Below are 18,009 nucleotides of genomic sequence, written 5' to 3' on the forward strand. Positions count from 1 at the left end.
GACATACAAAAATGTTTTGGGAAAATTTGGAAAAATTAGAATGGGCGAAGAAAGATTAGCAAAACAAGTGTTCTCTGCTAGGTTGGCAGGAAAACGACCCAGAGGAAGATCAAGATATAGGTGGATTGATACGGTACTAAGTGCCTTAGATGATAGAAATATAAGATCTGATAATGTTGGAGTCTTGACAAGTAACAGACTGATTTGGAGGAAAACTGTAGATAGGAAGTTAGTAATGATGTAATTTTTTTCATGTAGAACTATCATATCCTGTACACCCCTTGAGGGTACATGGCAGGAATTTGATGATGATAATGATAACTATAAGAAGTGAAGATGAATGGAAAATCAAAAACCATTTTCAATTAAATTCAAGCTTAACGTGTGTGTATTTTTTTTAAAAAAACTTAAATAACAGATACAGGATAACTCATTTTTAAGGCTAAAAAATGAAAGAAACAATTAAATATTACTTTTTTTTTTCAAAAGTTAAATTTTCAAAATTTATTTTAAAAAAATAAAAACATTAATGTTTTTAATAAATTTCACTTGATGATTAATCATTAACTAGATCATATTTAACAAATAACAACAAAGTGCAAGAGAAAATAAAATTAACAAAGAAGAGTAACACTACTGGATACACAGTTATGTTTATAAATATACCTTACTAGGTCTGACCTTTTCTTTAAAATACACACAAACACATGCACACAATTTTTTAAACATAAAATGCAAACTGTCACTAGAATACACAAAGGTATATACATAAGATATAAATGCCAGTATTCATGCATTATAGAAAAGCTCCTTTAAGGAAGTGTGATACTGTACTAAAAATTTCTATTAAACAACTTAATATGCTGTAAGACATAGATCATTAAATATTACCTTCGCCTTTTAATTTCTCTTATGGAAGTTTGACCTTCCCTTGAAGGATTTATGCCTACTTGCAGTTCTGCCACCAACAACTTGGAATCTAAACACAACTAAACAAAATATATTTTTTTAATAATACTTTACTGTCCTTAAGAATTTTATATATCTGGCTGGCTAATAAAAGGCAAAATCATTCTGAGCTGAGAACATATTTAGTATATAGTAGTCAACAAAATAAATATTCGTTAGCATTTAAACTGAACATATGTGAAAATGAAGAAATAATATTCACACTATTCCTATAGAACTGCTACAAAATCTAGGTGATGAGACAAAAACCTTACTCTATCATTAATAGCCCAAATCTATGATAGAGGAGAAATACCAAAGGAGTTTATGAAATCAACCATAATACCAATACCAAAAAAGAATAATGCAAACAAATGCAGCCAATTTAGAACAATAGCTTTAATCCCACATGTTAGCAAAATTCTGCTAAAAATTATTCAAAATAGAATTTATTCAAAAATAGATTGTTTATTGGATCAAGACCAATTTGGATTCAGAAAGAATAAAGGAACAAGAGAGGCAATACTCTGTTTAAGAACAATAATAGAGAGAAGATTACACCTTAGTCAAAATACTTACATTTGCTTCCTTGATTTAGAGAAAGCGTTTGATAAAGTAAACCAGCAAATACTCCTAAATTGTCTAAATAATATCGGCATAGATTTGAGGGATAGGAAAATAATTTATCAAATTTACAAAAATCAAAATGGACGGATTAAAATCAATGATAAGGAGAAAATAATAAATATCAGGAGTGGAGTAAGACAAGGATGTATACTTTCACCACTTTTATTTAAATTATATATTGAAAAGGCCATTCAGGAAACTAAAGATAAAATAAATAGTGGCATAAAGATAAATGGTGAGCAAGTCATGCGTATAAGATTTCCTGATGACATAGCCCTCGTAGCAGAAAACAGAAGAATGTTAAAAACAATGCTAGAATTACTAAATAATAACCTTGAAAAATATAAAATGAAAATCAACACAGATAAGACTAAAATCATTGTTACAAGCAAAATCCCTATCAATACAGAGCATATAGACGTCAGCGGGGAACAAATAAAACAAGTGAAAAGCTTTAAATATTTAGGAAGCCTAATAACAGAAGATGGCAGAACAAGAGAAGACATAAGATCAAGAATAAACAACACAAAAGCCCAATTCTCTAAGATGAAAAGCATTTTAACAGGAAACCTCAACCTACAATTTAAAAAAAAATTAGTAAAGACACTGATATGGAGCATTGCACTGTATGGATGTGAAACCTGGATTCTAGGCAGAGAAGATTGGAGGCTTTTGAAATATGGTGCTGGCGTCGCATGAACAAAATCAAATGGACAGAAAAAAAATCAAACCAACAAGTCATGAGAGAGATAAATGAACCAAGAAATTAAATTGATCAAAATTAGAAGGGATAGGGGGTTGGACATATATTTCGACATGATGGACTTGTGAAAAGAATAACTGAAGGCAAAATAGAGGGGAAAAGAAGAAGAGGCAGATCAAGGAAAAGCTTTCTTGACCAAGTCAAAGACAGCACGGGTTTGAGGAGTTACCATGAGGTTAAGAAAAAAGCCAATGACAGAGCGGAATGGAGGAAATTGCTGCTGAGCTACCATTCCCAAGACTGATGCAACTGATGATGATGATGAAATAGCAGAGTAGGAAATGAATGTCAGACACACAAACATATTTTAAGAAAATTTGGAGAACAGAGTAGAGCTAATAATATTGGAAAATACCTGTTAAATTTCTGCTCAGGACATGGAATGGTTATAACTAACACAATGTTCCAACATAAAAATGTTGTACAAACACATGGAGAGAAGAGGCAAGGAATAAGAACAGTCTCATTGACTATGTTATTGTTGACAGTCATGTTTTCTCACTTGTGCAAGACTCTAGTGTCGTGCACCAGTGAGAAAACATCACAGGTGGTGGAGGACACTAGAGTGTACGAAAAATTTGAAATTGAGAGTGATCACTATTTAGTCTTGAGCAGGATAAAATTGAATTTCATATTGAAAAGAAGAACATGTAAGAAAGTTTTAAAGCGAATAAGTTGAGCAGCTCTCAGATGTGAACTGTAGACTAAAATACACAAACATTATTCAAGAAAAAATGAAAGAGTTTGAGAACAGGAAACAAACCTTGGAGATTCAGTTGCAAGCCCTGAAGAAAACACTGATTCAGCAAGAGAGGCATGTGTTGAGGATGTCTGCAAGGATAGAAAAATCAGAACTCCATGGTGGACACAGGAAGTTAGAGAGGCAGTGAAGGAAAGAAGAAAGCATATCAGAAGTTCTTGTCAAATAAGTCAGCTTGTGCTCTCAGAGAATACAGAGACAAATATAAAAAAGCTAAACACTGTAAAACTAGCTAAACAAACATAATGAGAGACTCTGGTAAGAACATAGAAAGTAGATATCAAGAAGGTGACAAGATATTCTAGAAGTTGTTAAAGAATCTCAGAAATGGAGGAAAGAGTGCTGTAAAAGGTATAAGGTGACATGATTAAATGAAACAAGCAGTGATGACAGTACAGTGGTTAAAAACACTGACCAGGCATGCAGTCAGGAATACATATCCTTACTTGAAGTGGAAAAAGCCTGAAATATGGAAAGGCAGCAGGAGTAGATGATATTTGACCAGAAATGCTCAAATATGGAGGTATAAAAGTCTTACAGTGGCTGCACTGCATAATTCAGAAGGCCTGGACAGAGGGATGAATTCCAGATGATTGGAGTAGAGCTCTCATAGTACCCATATATAAAAAGGGAAATAAAACTGAATGTGAGAATTACAGAGGTATTTCCCTACTGAGTGTTTCTGGTAAGATATATGCAAGTATACTTGAGAAACAGTTGATAAGGATTGTGGAAGAGAAGCTTAGTGAAGAACATGCTGCATTCAGGCCAAATAGAGGCTGTCAGGATCAGATTTTCACTTTATGACAAATAGTTGAGAAATCATGGGAATACAAAAAGGATCTGTATTTAAGTTTTGTAGATCTGGAAAAAGCATATGACAAGGTGTCAAGAGAGAAGCTATTCAAAGCGCTACAGTCGTATGGAGTCAATAGGACATTATATCAAGCAATACTTAGTCTTTATTTGAGTTGTAAGCCAGCAGTTAGAATTGAAGAAAGTACAGGAAGATGGTTTAATGTTAAATCTGGTGTGAGACAAGAATGTACATTATCCCCTCTGTTATTCATTATCTATATGGATCACATTATGAAGGAAAATGGTATTAAACATGATATCAAAATTGGTGATGTTAATGTCAGCTCTTTGCTTTATGCCAACAACATTATACTTCTAAATAAATTCGCTACAAGTCTGCAAGATTCCCTGACTAAATGGAATAATTGTTGTAACAGATATGGTATGAAAGTCAGCAATAACAAGACAAAGACGATGAAAATAGGCAGAAGCATCGAAAATATCAACTGCATTGTGAATGGAGAATCTACAGAACAAGCAAAACATTTCAGCTATTTAGGTGCAATTTTTAATGAAGATAGTAAATTACCATATTTGCCGGCGTATAAGACGCACCACTTTTTTGTACACATTTTTTAGGAAAAAAACTTTATCACTGAATATTATAATGAATTTACAGTATTTCAAATATAAAGTAATAAGTAGATCTACTTTTAACAAATACATAATGTAACTAGGAAAGAGTGCCCACCTTTTAATCTTCTTCAGCAAAACCCAGAAATTCATCTCCGGAGCTAAATAAGAGACACTTGAAACCTCTTCTAAATCAGAATCTCAGTCCTCATACAACAAATTGTCTTCTGTACCATCAGTGCATTACTAATGCCACACTTCTTTAATGATTTAACTACTGTCTCAGTTTTCACAGCAACCCATGAAGCTTTGACCCACTGACAAACTTGTGAAATGCTAGGCCTCTTCTTTCTTCCTAATGGTTTAACCTCAAAATCTGAATACTGCATCCAGCAGTCTTCTGGATGCAGTTACACTTCTCCTTCATAAATCCCTTAAATGGTTTATTAATACAGACATCTAAAGGTTGAAGCTGACTAGTTAGACCTCCTGGAATTACAGCTGAGTTTTCAATTTCTTGAGTTTATTTTTAACACCTTCTGTTCTGTGAGAATGAAACTGATCCCATTCTTCAACAGTCCACCAGAGTGCCTAGAGCAAATGTTATCTATCCATAACTGGAATGCATAACTAATGTAACTGGAATGCTCTCACACATCGCAAGGAAGCAAGAAAGAAATCACATAACTTGAAACAGAGAAAATTTCCAGAAATGAAAGTAATAAAAATCTGAGTATCAGCGTATAAGATGCACCCTGTTTTTCAGACCTATTTTCAAAGGAAAAAAGTGCGTCTTATATGCCGGCAAATATGGTAAATATGAAAATAGGCAACAGAATCAACAAAGTTGGTATGGTAGGAAGTCAACTGAATAAATTTATATGGAATAAGAGAGAAATTAGTCAAAACACTAAATTAGCTGTATACAAGACAGTGCTCAAACCAATTTTAACTTATGGATCTGGGAGCTCAGTTAGAAATAAAACACTTGACCAAAGACTAGAGACTGCAGATATCAGGACTGCAGATAGTCCTGAGAAAGATTAGTGGTGTGAACATCATTGATGGCATCAATGGAAATATCATATTAAAAATGAGGATATTAAGAAAGAACTTGAAATTGTTAGCATTCAGGAATGTGTTAGCATGGCTAACCTCAGGTATTATGGGCACTTAAACAGAATGGGAGAGGAAAGATTAGCAAAACAAGTGTTCTCTGCCAGGTTGGCAGGAAAAAGACCCAGATATAATTGGGTTGATATGGTAAAAAGTGCCTTAGAAGATAGAAATATAAGATCTGATATTGTTGGAGTCTTGACAGATAACAGATTGATTTGGAGGATAATTGTAGACAGGAAGTTAGTAATGATGTAAGCTTTTCATGTAGTACTATCATATCCTGTATACCCCATGAGGTAACGTATCAGGAATTTGATGACGATGACAGCATACAAAAATTTTAACTTTATCTTAGGTTTCAGTTTCTAGGCATCCTGTTCCTCTGAGTTGGATTATATCATAAAGATTATATCTGTTCTCATAAGCCTGAACATTTTATTTATCTTGTAGAGCAGAGCATGCAATCTGCCAGTCACAAAATTTGTGGAAAAATACTTAAGTCATTTAAGCAGCATTTTTTGATGGACAGGTTTGATACATTGCTCCATTTTAAACTATCGGTTTGTTTTTAAATTTCCATATTGATGTTGGATTTGTTTCAAAGCCAAAAATTTTGAATGCATAAATAAATATCATTTTTATATGAGTACATGTGTTAAATTTATACCTTATTGCTTAATTGTATGTTACTTGCGTTATTTTTTAAAATAATGTTAAGAGTATATATAAAGTGGATTTGAAACAAGAACAGATCACTATGTGTTGAAATTCTTCCAATGCCTGCAATAATTTTTCACTATTTATTATATTATCATTGAAAATGTAATAAAATAAATATACTTATGAGATTTCTCACTGCTGATCAATCTGCTAGATATATGGGAAGTATGCAGAAAACTGAAAGTAAAATTCAAGATATAGGGGAATATATAACATTATTTTGTGGGAAGGTGGGAAAATACAAATATCCACTCTTTGTATGGCAGGTAGTTACAAAAACAAAGTGATAAATATGTTGACAATTTGCAAATGAGAATGTATGGCACAGAGAAAGATCAAGTAGGGGAAAAAAAAGTACAGGAATTTTTGAGTCATCAGAACTCACACAAAAACAAAATGAAAATCTTGTTCTTGCTGGTGAGCTAACTAAATGGCATAGTAGGAAATTAATCCTCTCATCTCATCTTCTTTATACCCTCTTTTACCTTGCGGTGTCGAGAGTCCATTGATCACCGGACCTCAATCCGTTTATTTCCGAAATTAATCCTGTGCACAGAAATGTTTGGGAAAATATGGAGAAAAGAACCATGCTAATAATAACAGTACTTAATAGATTTCTATCAGGACATGGACTAATCATTAATAAATGTCATTATATGAATTCATACAGAGAAAATATACAAGAAATATGATAAACATTGCTGATTATGTTACCACTGATAGTAATATCTTCAGATTAGTGAAGAGTATATATAAAGTGGATTTGAAACAGGAACAGATCACTATTTAGTTGTCAGTATAATAAAAATGAGTATCCTAAAAGAAAAATATGTCAATGTTTTAAAAAGAGTCAACATTGAACAGCATTTGGAGCCAAACTAAAATATAAAATTTTCATTTGGAGACATACTAAAATTTTCTGTTCACAAGATAGAAAAATCAGAGCACTGTGGTGGGCTCAAAGATTACTCCTTGAGTCCACTGTTAGCCATGCAAAAGAAGAAATACAAAACTGTCTCTTCATCCTTCAGTAAAGAAGCAAAATTTCTTTCTACTATGTCAATTACCTAGTCAACTACTTTCTACTATTTTCTAAGGACATGTTAACATATGTCCTTAGAAAATATAAAGAAAAATTTACAAAAGCTACATTGTGACGTTGTGCATAAAAGGCCCAAACACCTTGGAAAGATTATGGAGAATAAATATCTTATAAAAAAGGTATGTACTAAAGGCTATTGAGAAAGTTTCAAAAAGGGGGAAAACATATTTTAATAAGGAATCAGAGATAATACAGATGATATTGTAAGGATATGCTGTGTGTCTGAAGTAATTACTTTTAAAAATTATTGAATGAGATAAATACTGAACAAACAGTGGTAGAAACATCTAGGAATAATGCAGTTGTGAGTACATTCTGGCAGTGAGATAAATATAACTTTATTTCAATGTGTAAATAGGAGAAAATTCTACCTTATCCTTCACCCATATTTATTTTTTTTTTCATTTAGTAAATATCATGAAATATTAATTTTTAAGATTGTATAACATTATGAAATTCATAAATGTCCTAATTTAGATAATTTTATATTACTTACTTTTCTTAAAACTTTTAGAATACCACATCCCATTTCTAGCGATTCACATGAAAAATACAGATTTAATAACATTGACAGCAGTTTCTGCTGCACTTCAGTGGAAGGAATAGATAAAAACAGTTCTTTTGTCAACTAAAAAAAAAAAAAGTATACATTAGGATAAGCTATGTTTTCAATTTCTACAGTTAACATTACAATGAAAACAATTGACTATAATACTACAGTCACTCTCACTATAGGAAATGCCATTATAACAAACTAGTTCACAGTACTACTGAAAAGTCAAACCAAATGTTGCATAGTTTTATAAAGTAAATAACAGTCAATACATGTGAAAAATAAGATAAAAAATAATTTATTTACTCCTATATTTCATTACTGTTACATGAAAATTTTAAGAATAATATTTATACTTGATTTAACAACAAGCTATTCTCCTATACATCCTTCAAATCATCCAAACATAAGCATTTTGCAACTTAAGAATAGGCTTAAGAATGCATACAGTAAAGTTAAAGCAGCTTTTCCCTTTGTATTTTATTATGTGATCAATAAAACTTAAATAGAAATCCTTGTTACATTCTAATAATTTCTTGACTATTTGCTTTAAAGTGAAAGTATGGTCTTATCTAAATCCAACTTGTACTTTGCCAGTTTTCCCCAATCTTTCTCAGGTATGCCTGCATATACTGGACATAGAACACTGCAGGGGGGATATTCCTCTAATGGTTTGTATTTAATGACCTCCTCCTCCATTTTTTATAAACTGGTATGTGAAATTTCTATTTTAGTCCTCTATGAAGCAAATTAAACTCTTGTGAATTTTATCTAAAAACCACAAAGTTACATGGTATATAGCTAACCTGCCTTCAAATTATGCAGTGTGGCCACTAAAAACTCATAATATTTCAGCATTTTGAGTTGAATATCATGCTGTAGTTATACATTTCAGGTTTCTAGTGGCACTTTCATCTCCACTACAAATACACACATGCATGAGTTATTATTATTATTGCATATACACCTCCATGGAGTCATAAGACTAATTGTGGGAGACCCAAACTATCAACACAATATCTACTATACCTCTCATTGAAACCATTAACAGACAAAGCACTCACAACTGACTGGCAACCCATTCCTTATACAAATTCCAGAGATGACCTCTGCAATTTGGGAAATATTTAATTTGTATTAATCCTATAAAATCCTTTAAGTAACTTAAACATTTCTCTAATATCCCCCTTTTTTGCCTAACAACCAACAAACTTTCAATCTATCCTCACAGGTGCATTCCACAGATCAATCACCATCTTGGTCACTTACCTCTGGATCCTCTCCACCACTTCCTCATCTCCAGGTGACCAAACTTGAGCACAGTAATCCAGATGTGGTCATATCAAGGCTTTATAAAGAGAAGTGATAACTCTCTTATCTCTACTTGTTAATGTGTTCTTCAATAACCAAGTAATCCTGTGAACTTCCCTGGCTACTTTAGCATTATATAATGCCCTCTAAACTTCAACTTTCTATCTACTACTACACCCCCCCCCCTCAAATCCTTGGTTTCATCAATTTCCTGGAGTACAGTTCCCACAATGTGGTACACAGCTTGTAATCTTCATATCCCAAATACATAACTTTATGCTTTTCCATATTAAAGTGACACTCATTATGTCTGCCCATACTGTCAGTCTATTTAAATTCTCTTGAAAGATTTATTTGCCTTGACTAACTATTACCCTACCCAACTTTCATATTCTTAGACATACTGTCTACAAAGGACACTTCTCAAAGGAACTGATGACAGAAAGAGGAGAGGAAGACAAAGATGAAAAAATATAGAAGACTGGACCTATCTCTCATACAAGGAATGCAGCAGAGAGGTGTAGAATAGGACATGATGGAGACACATGGTAGTTGATCCCCTGGAGGGAGAAGACACCTGACAGGACAGGATCCAACTTTGCATCATCAGTAAACAACTAAATATCTCCCTTCAAATTATTTCCAATATCATTTATGTGCAAATTAAATAACAGTGATCCAAGCACAGAGCCCTGCGGCACACCACTAGTCAGCTGGCTTCTCCTGAATTCTGTCCCTCCATATGCTACTTTTTGATATCTGTCCATCAGTTCCCCCCCCCCTCCATATCACTAGTTTTCTATTCACCCTCATTTGATGCAGTTTACGTAACAGAGTTCCATGCAGTATCCTGTCAAACATTTTTGCAAAATCCAGCAGTATCATCTTGTAGCCATTCCCTTTATTGAACTCAGTTGTCACTCTATTATAAAAAAGCAAGCAGATTACTTAGGCATTTCCAACCCTCTGCAATGTCCCTCATAGCGTATCATATTCTTATCCACCCATTCCTGAATTCTCTTTGTGACCAATCAACTTTTCCAGTACTAGTACCACTGCTTCTGAGATACTGATTGGTCTATAATTTGCAGACTCAGATCCTCCTTTATGCAAAGGAATTATTTTGTCCTCCTTCCGCTCTCTTGGGAATACAGACTAGACATCATATTACCACCTACACTAACAGGTATTTACATGTTCAATATCTATGTTATTGATGTCAAAAACTAGGCATCACATCAATCCTAAGGGCTGAAGCCTGCATTCTCATTAATGAGGATGAAGAAATAAACAAACTCACATTTTTTACAGGCACGTTCCAGAAGATTGGATATGACAAAAGATATTACCAGTCTTTTGTTTCATCTACACTCCAGCTATAAACAAACAAGTACACATGCACACACGCTATCATGCCATTCCTCCAAGATATTTTTCCTCGTGGTTGGGTCAGTACCTCATTTAATATATTCTTTGCAAAAATCTGCTTATAAGCTTTATTTAACTACTTTTATAGAAAACGCTATTCTGCATTTTTCTCTATATTCTTTAAGAGACAAGATAATTTGTTTGTCATGAACTAACCAGAATGATTTCTTCCTTTCAAGTTCCTGAAAGTATCTCTATCCTTGCAGACAACTTTAACACATACTTCCCTGGCTGCCTAAGTATATATTTATTTTTAGATTTTGCCCCTTAGCATCTAAAGTGTTTAGTTCTAGTTTTCAAACTCCACTTAAATTTCTTATAACTTTTTCTATCCTCCAAGAAATTCACATGATCTTCTTGCAGACTTATTTTTATAAAAGAACCAATAACACAAACATTGCTGATAGCAATGCTGATTAAAAGCATGGTATGAAGTAAATCTCAAGACTTTTAGAGGCCAGAACAAGGGATAGCTAATGAAATAATAATCTGCAATAGGCTTTTATAACACCATTTATTTATTTTTATTCTAGAACTGGCAATACATGCTATGTATTGAAGTAACATGCATGTCCATAAAAATGCTATTTCTTTTAGAACAATGTATTTGTGAAAGTGATGGCAACAGATAGGAAAATTATAAACTGATTAAAATATATTGAATTGACTATCACATTTTGAATCCCTTGATACAGCTTATACCACAAAAGGTGGGATGTGATAGCTCTTCTTTTCTAAAAACAAGATATTATTATTAATGACCTTCCACAGGAGACCTAAACTATCTAATACAACAATGGCATCAGCTCTACAAATTAACCAAATTTTTATATTTAGCATGGACAATGGAACACTCAGAGGAAAATTAACCCCACAGCCCAACATAACCTAACTAAATGCTGAGGAAACCACCGGTGACCCATGTTTTGTTTTATTTTATTTTTTAAATATCACTTCCTCATATGAGGCTTGGCCTATGGGAAATAAATACTGGGGGGGCACACACAGAGAAAGAGAGAGAACTGAGATAGATGGAATAAGTGATGAATAGGAGTAGCAGGTTTGGTGAATCAGAATATCAACTATAAAAGGATGTCACTAAGCTGTTGGTCATGTTATTATAGGTTTAGCAGAAATGGAGAGTGCTTGTGTGTGTGTGTGTGTGTGTGTGTATGGGGGGGGGGAGATTACAGATAATAGTTCTGCCAAAAAACACCTGTAGAAATATCTCTAGAAGAAATACAAAGTAGAATCTGTCTATGAAACAGTGGAGAAAATCCATGAGAAAGGGGTTATCAGTTAATAAAACTGTCCTCTTTGGAACAGTATCAAGAATTTTTAGAGAAATTTCAGGTGCATTACCTACATGTGAGTGCAGTATTTCGTGAATGGAAGGATTTTGGATTTGTACAGAGTAAGCAGCTGTTACTCTGTAAGTGAGCTTTTCCACTTACTTACTTACAGAGTAAAAAAGTCTTGAGTGAAAAAGAATGTCAAGTTTTTTGTTGAATGTTGAAAGAAGGGATGTGATTATTCCAGGAAAGGCTACAAGAGTCAGTATGAGAAGAGAGAAAGACCTCATTACGTCAGACCACATTAAGGTGAGAACAACAGTCGATACTTGATCACTTATCACTTTTTTTTTTTTTTAGTGGCTGTATACAGGCTTGCTTCTATACTAAAGGATGGATACGAGTACAGCATAATAAGGTGTAAAGATGATAAAGAGCAGGAGTTGGTTCACGAGTACATTTCTCAATCACAGATGGTGAAATACCATCAGGACCAAAAATCTTTTAGTATCTAGACTGTTCAAGATTCTTCTTGAACAGCCTATGCAATTTCCAGGTAAAGAAGGGGGAAGATTTGCCTTGCTCATCCGTGCAGGAGCTGGATGACAGCAATACTTCCATGTCGGGTTTATCTTTAGGTAGTGATGCAAAAATACCATTTGAGAGACATTGAAGTAAAAGCACAAGTGGACTGAATTTACCTAACAACTTTTATGAGGGACCAGAAGGCATGACTGGCATTGGCACAGGTGGAAAATTTTCTACATTTAGCCCTTTCAACATTCTGATTAGTCCTGTTATTTTTATTTATTTTTAAATACCAGTATTGCAGGCATTAATGTGAGCAACGAATAATGCTGGAGTTTGTCTCAAGCTATTTACATTAAAATGGGGTGTAGTCAAAAAGTATCTGTTAAAAAATATCTTCACTGAGGCACGATACAGAAATAACTGGAATTTATCTTTTTAACTGTTAAACTATCACAGATAAAAATAACTAAAATATGATTGCTTTAAATGAAATCCATTAAAGAATGTACCACGACTACTATCTACTTCATTTTAAAAAGGATTTGGAATGTATATTTTTCAGGAAGGTAGATAACACCCACTTAAATTTTGCTTTCACTGAATTTGTTTCAGTTTAAGCCTTGGTGAATATGATACTTTCCAACAGGCTAGCTGAATATGTTTTGTGATAGCAACTACAAATTCTGGTATCATTGTGTCATAGCTGGAAACGATTCCAGCTATGACACAATGAATTTGTAATGAATTTTCTTTAAATGCAGATCACTGAAGCAGTTAATTTCAAACACAGCAATATCTGATTGTCAAATCAGAAATTAGAATTTTGGAAGAACTTTCTCAAGCTAAGTGTATTCCTAAATCATCTGAATACATAGACATGTGCATGCTAATCTTCATTCATCTGAAATTAATTCTTAAAAAATAAGCAATGGAGCTGATTTCATAATTTTTTATAACAACTAGATTTTTCTTACTGTGTGTAATTTAAATGGGGGTAGGGGAAAAGCAGTAGTGAGAGAATCAAGTTACTGAGAGAAAAAGCCCTACCTTCTCCATATAAGATCAGTTAAATCACTTTCCGAAACTTATGATCCTCCATTCTGGACAGGATATGAACCAAGATCATTCTGATTAAAGGACATGCAGTGTTCTTTCAAAATGCAATTTAAATAAGACTAGCAAAGGCTATCATGTTTATGGAAAAAATCTAACTTGTATCTAAATCAAAGGATTAGATAAGCTATCTATATATCTGTCATCTTGCATGATGAACCGATTTAATGCAATAGTATTTGTTATTACAGACATAAGGTAACAAATTCATTTCAGGTATTTTTTTTTTAATATTCATAATTCATTTAAAAAAAAAATCCAAGAATAAAAGTATGTTCTATTGCTTTGACACAATGATAATATAGTACTTACAATATTTAATGTCATCTGATGAACAGTCATATCAAGATATAACTTTCTAGATGTGCACATACTGAGTGAACTTAAAAAAACAGTAAAGGCTTCAGAATTTACATGTGTGAATAACGCAGACACAGTTTCAGGCACATACTTCATGATAATTTGGTGAATTATCATTATATCATTATGAAGATGATTCTCATCATATGTAAGTAGTTTGGCTTTCAACAAGGGCAACAATGAAGAGAGTATTTCCTAAGAGAAGAAAACAATTAACAAACAGTAAAATTTCAGAAAATGCCAATAATGTGAAAAATATGAACTTTGAGTGATAGATGAAGACAATAAAATGAAATAACAGAAAGAATAATACTATCAAATTTAATTAATATTAAATTTGTATAAAAGTTACTCCAACGAACAGAAAACATTTTTTTATAATTAAATGAAATGTAATGATCCGTGTTAATATTCTGATAAATAATACATAATTCAATTAGATTGAGACACATTCATAATATTAGTTAATATCAACCATACAACTTCTGGTGACAGAAATAATTTTGTGTACACTTTTGGATAGACAAAGCTATCTTCACATTTTATCCCACTGTATAACTGTGTTAATGTATTCTACATCATTTTCTCAGTCTTTATTTTGAAAATCTCTAAATAATTGTCTCATGAAAATACATTCCTAATGTCACAGTGATGTGAATAAAAACCATAAATTGATAACTTTCACAATCTTTGGTAAACTGTGAAAAATAGATACTGAGAAAACCCAATATATTTTTAATGAGACATAAAGAAGTGCCTTTCACTATCATTTGGTAATACATTAGACAGATTATTATGGTACATTTGTATATTTCTCTCACAAAAGAGCCAACATGGCTGTTTTGTTCTGAGAGAAATTGTTTATGGAAGAAAATGCCCCCCACCCCAAATGAGCTTGCAGCTTCCACCTAAGATAAGCTAATTTAACTTTCCTCAAAAAAAAAAGGCTAAATAAAATTCCCACTCTCATGATACAAGATATGATTTTAAATTTGCTTCAATATCAAAAAATAAGGAGAAATTACCTAAAAATTGTACTGTGGCAGTTTTCAAATAATACACAATTTATTGCTGGAATGTCATTGAGATACTTAAAGGTCAAATCTGGATAACTGGAAAGAGAAGTCCATGTAGCCTTTTAAGAAATGTGAAAAGTGATTAAGGCTATTAAACTAATGTCCAATCCTCGCTTTCTTGACATGTATGCCATTATTGGGTATTTACCTGGATACTGAATGAATAAGGATGGGCTATAACAATTTGAGATTTAGCTGACCAAATTGTATTTTAATTGGATTCAACCAAAATAACATAATGTACAACACGGCAGAATTTCATGGCGGTTCAGGCATCCCCTGATTAAATTCTAGATATACTTCAGATATCTAGAGTAATTTCTTTAAAAGACAAATGCTAAATGATGGGCTGACTCTATATTGGTGACACTAATTAATTGGTGTCTCCAGACAGTAAAGAACTGAATATTAACAGCTTTTTCCACTACTTTCAAGAGTAATGAGGTGAGGACAATAGTTTGATGACTGATTTTTATTTCCTTTTTTTTAGGGATAGGCTGAATAAAGACTTGCTTCCAATGGGTATGTGCCAGAAGAGTATGGCAGTATGAATAAGCAACAGGGAATCATGCTAATTTTAGAGCAAAAGTTTTTAGTAAAACAGGAGGAATATCAACTGAACTTTGGGACTTACTAGTATTAAGACTACCAAAGAATGTTTTGATGACCTTCTGACAAAAAGACCAGAGGAGGTATGCTGTGAACAGTCTGAGATATGAATTAACTTATATCAATAAAAAGTAATACATACCTTACTATTCAACTTCTTAAGTACCAATAGCAGTCCATGTCTGATATTATTTGGAGTTGAGTGATCTACAATAGTACTCAACAACTTTTGTAAAACAGTTGACTGCTCCTTTTTCTTGCTCACCTGTTTTTCTTGAGAGGTCAATGAAAACCATGCAGATATTATCTGAGGCATTTGTCTATAAAATATACAATTATAGCTGTTAAGAGTAATGGATAAATATTTGAGTGAACAATAAAAATAAAATTATTAACTCTTAAATTATTAAATAAACATGAAAATATTCCAAGTATCATTTAGTTATTTATTATTATTTTTATTTTTTAACCCACATGTAGTCTTCATAGTTTGGCTAATAATGACAATTTCCCTTTGCTTGGAAAGACCTAAGTTTAAATCTAAGCTAGGATATGAAGAAAGAACATGTCGTTTCCATTAACTGACAGTAATGGAAACGACAAGGATTTTTACTCATGGAAAGCAGTGGATTTTTCAAGCCTCACAAAACAAATATAACCAGTTAGAGAATATATGTAATTCACAGATATAGCAGAAAACATAAACAGTATTAACTGCCATAACAGAGTACTATTAGGCTTCTATTTAGCAAAGTTATTTGGCCATGACAGGAGATTAAAACCTAATATGCAAGGGGAAGACGTTTTTATCATTTACAATGTATTATATTTAATCAATTATTTTTTAATTTGTTTTATTTTTAGTATCACATCACCATCAAATTCCTTATATGTGCCTTCAGGGGATATACTGGATATTATGATAGTGTTCTATAAAAGGTTTACATCATTGCCTACTGACAATTTTCCCCCAAATTAATCCATTATTTATTAGGATACAAAAATTAAAAATCGACTGCCAAGTGCCATTCAGCAAAAGCCAGTATATAAGATGAAAGGAAGCAGCCAAAAGAACCATCTATAAGTCTCAAGCCAGTGGGACTGTGTGATACTGCAAATTGTGAGTAGATTCTACTGTATTAATGTTAATGGTAATGCATAAGAGTAATATGCATGTTCACAAAATTTTGCTCTGTTGAAATTGTTTGTTAAGTCACAATAAGAGAGAAAGGAGGCTGAATGTTGGCTGGTATGTTCTAAGAAAGAGTGTGTAGCCAACAATGTCGCACGTAACAGCTAAATATTGATTAGAATTGTATACAAGTTCTTAAGTATTGTGAATAATTGATCTAATTGTATAAGTTACGAATTGAGCTCGTGATAGGCCTTAGAGAGCGAATATTCAATTGATTATTGTATTGTAAAGTTGTCTGAGGTTAAATAAACATGTTTTGTTTGTATAATTTCCTCACCTGATCTTTAACCAATGCACTGTCTCACAAAAACAATCGAACCAGCATGTTCTAAGTAGAATAACTGCCACAACTGAATATTTAAGATTTACTTTAAAAAATGATTATTCCTATATATGTGCTCTAACTAATCTTATCATGCCTTACAATTAATTCAGGATGGCACAGTCGATAATTAAAATAAATTTTTCCTAATTTACATAGTGTAGGAGATAGTGACCTATGACAGTGAATTGCCTAAAAAAAAAAAAATGTTTCACTTGCAGCATGAGCACTTGTAGGAAGTTAAGGGATTACTAGCGGGACTTAGATAATCAGATTAGTGTAAAGTGCATGTATCAGATAGCAACTGTATGGAGCACAAGCTTAAAGTTGATATTACATAAGGAAATTGAAATAACTAATGGCGTTATCGAACTACAGATTATATTCATTCAATATTTCTAAATAAATAAAAATAAAGATAGAAGAAATGAAAATAACAATGAATCTATCTCCATGCAAACAATACTCAGGATTTTGGAAGCAGTTGTTGATCCAACAGCAACTTATAGATGTCATCATCATCCATATCAAGGATTTAGGCTTCATGGCCTGTTCCAGCTTTAGAAGTCATCGTTGAATCGTTTAACAGGATGTCCTGGTTTTCTTTTTCCTAATGGCTTGCACTTTAAGGCTTGTTTTGGTAATCTTTCTGTTTTCATTCTTTGAACATGTTCCATCCATTTATGTTTATATTTTTTAATTTTTTCTATCACTGGTTCTTGGTTTAATTCTTTCATAATTTCTTTGTT

General features: G+C 32.7%; 1 protein-coding gene across 1 annotated transcript in view; it reads right to left on the reverse strand.

Moving 5' to 3' along the window:
- LOC150107383 (HEAT repeat-containing protein 1-like) overlaps positions 1 to 18,009 on the reverse strand; it is a 121,909-nt gene that overhangs the window by 58,790 nt on the left and 45,110 nt on the right. Inside the window, exons 7-10 of the mRNA XM_090391825.1 lie at positions 15,886 to 16,063; positions 14,011 to 14,253; positions 7,967 to 8,098; positions 892 to 989 (exon numbers count right to left, since the gene is read on the reverse strand). Of these exons, the coding sequence (XP_090247951.1) occupies positions 892 to 989; positions 7,967 to 8,098; positions 14,011 to 14,253; positions 15,886 to 16,063 (651 nt within the window). The remainder of the gene's footprint in view (positions 1 to 891; positions 990 to 7,966; positions 8,099 to 14,010; positions 14,254 to 15,885; positions 16,064 to 18,009) is intronic.

The sequence above is a fragment of the Typopeltis vanoorti genome, chromosome 4, assembly GCF_054136105.1.
Source record: "Typopeltis vanoorti isolate ZY-2024b chromosome 4, IOZ_Tvanoo_1.0, whole genome shotgun sequence".
Lineage (NCBI taxonomy): Eukaryota > Metazoa > Arthropoda > Arachnida > Uropygi > Thelyphonidae > Typopeltis > Typopeltis vanoorti.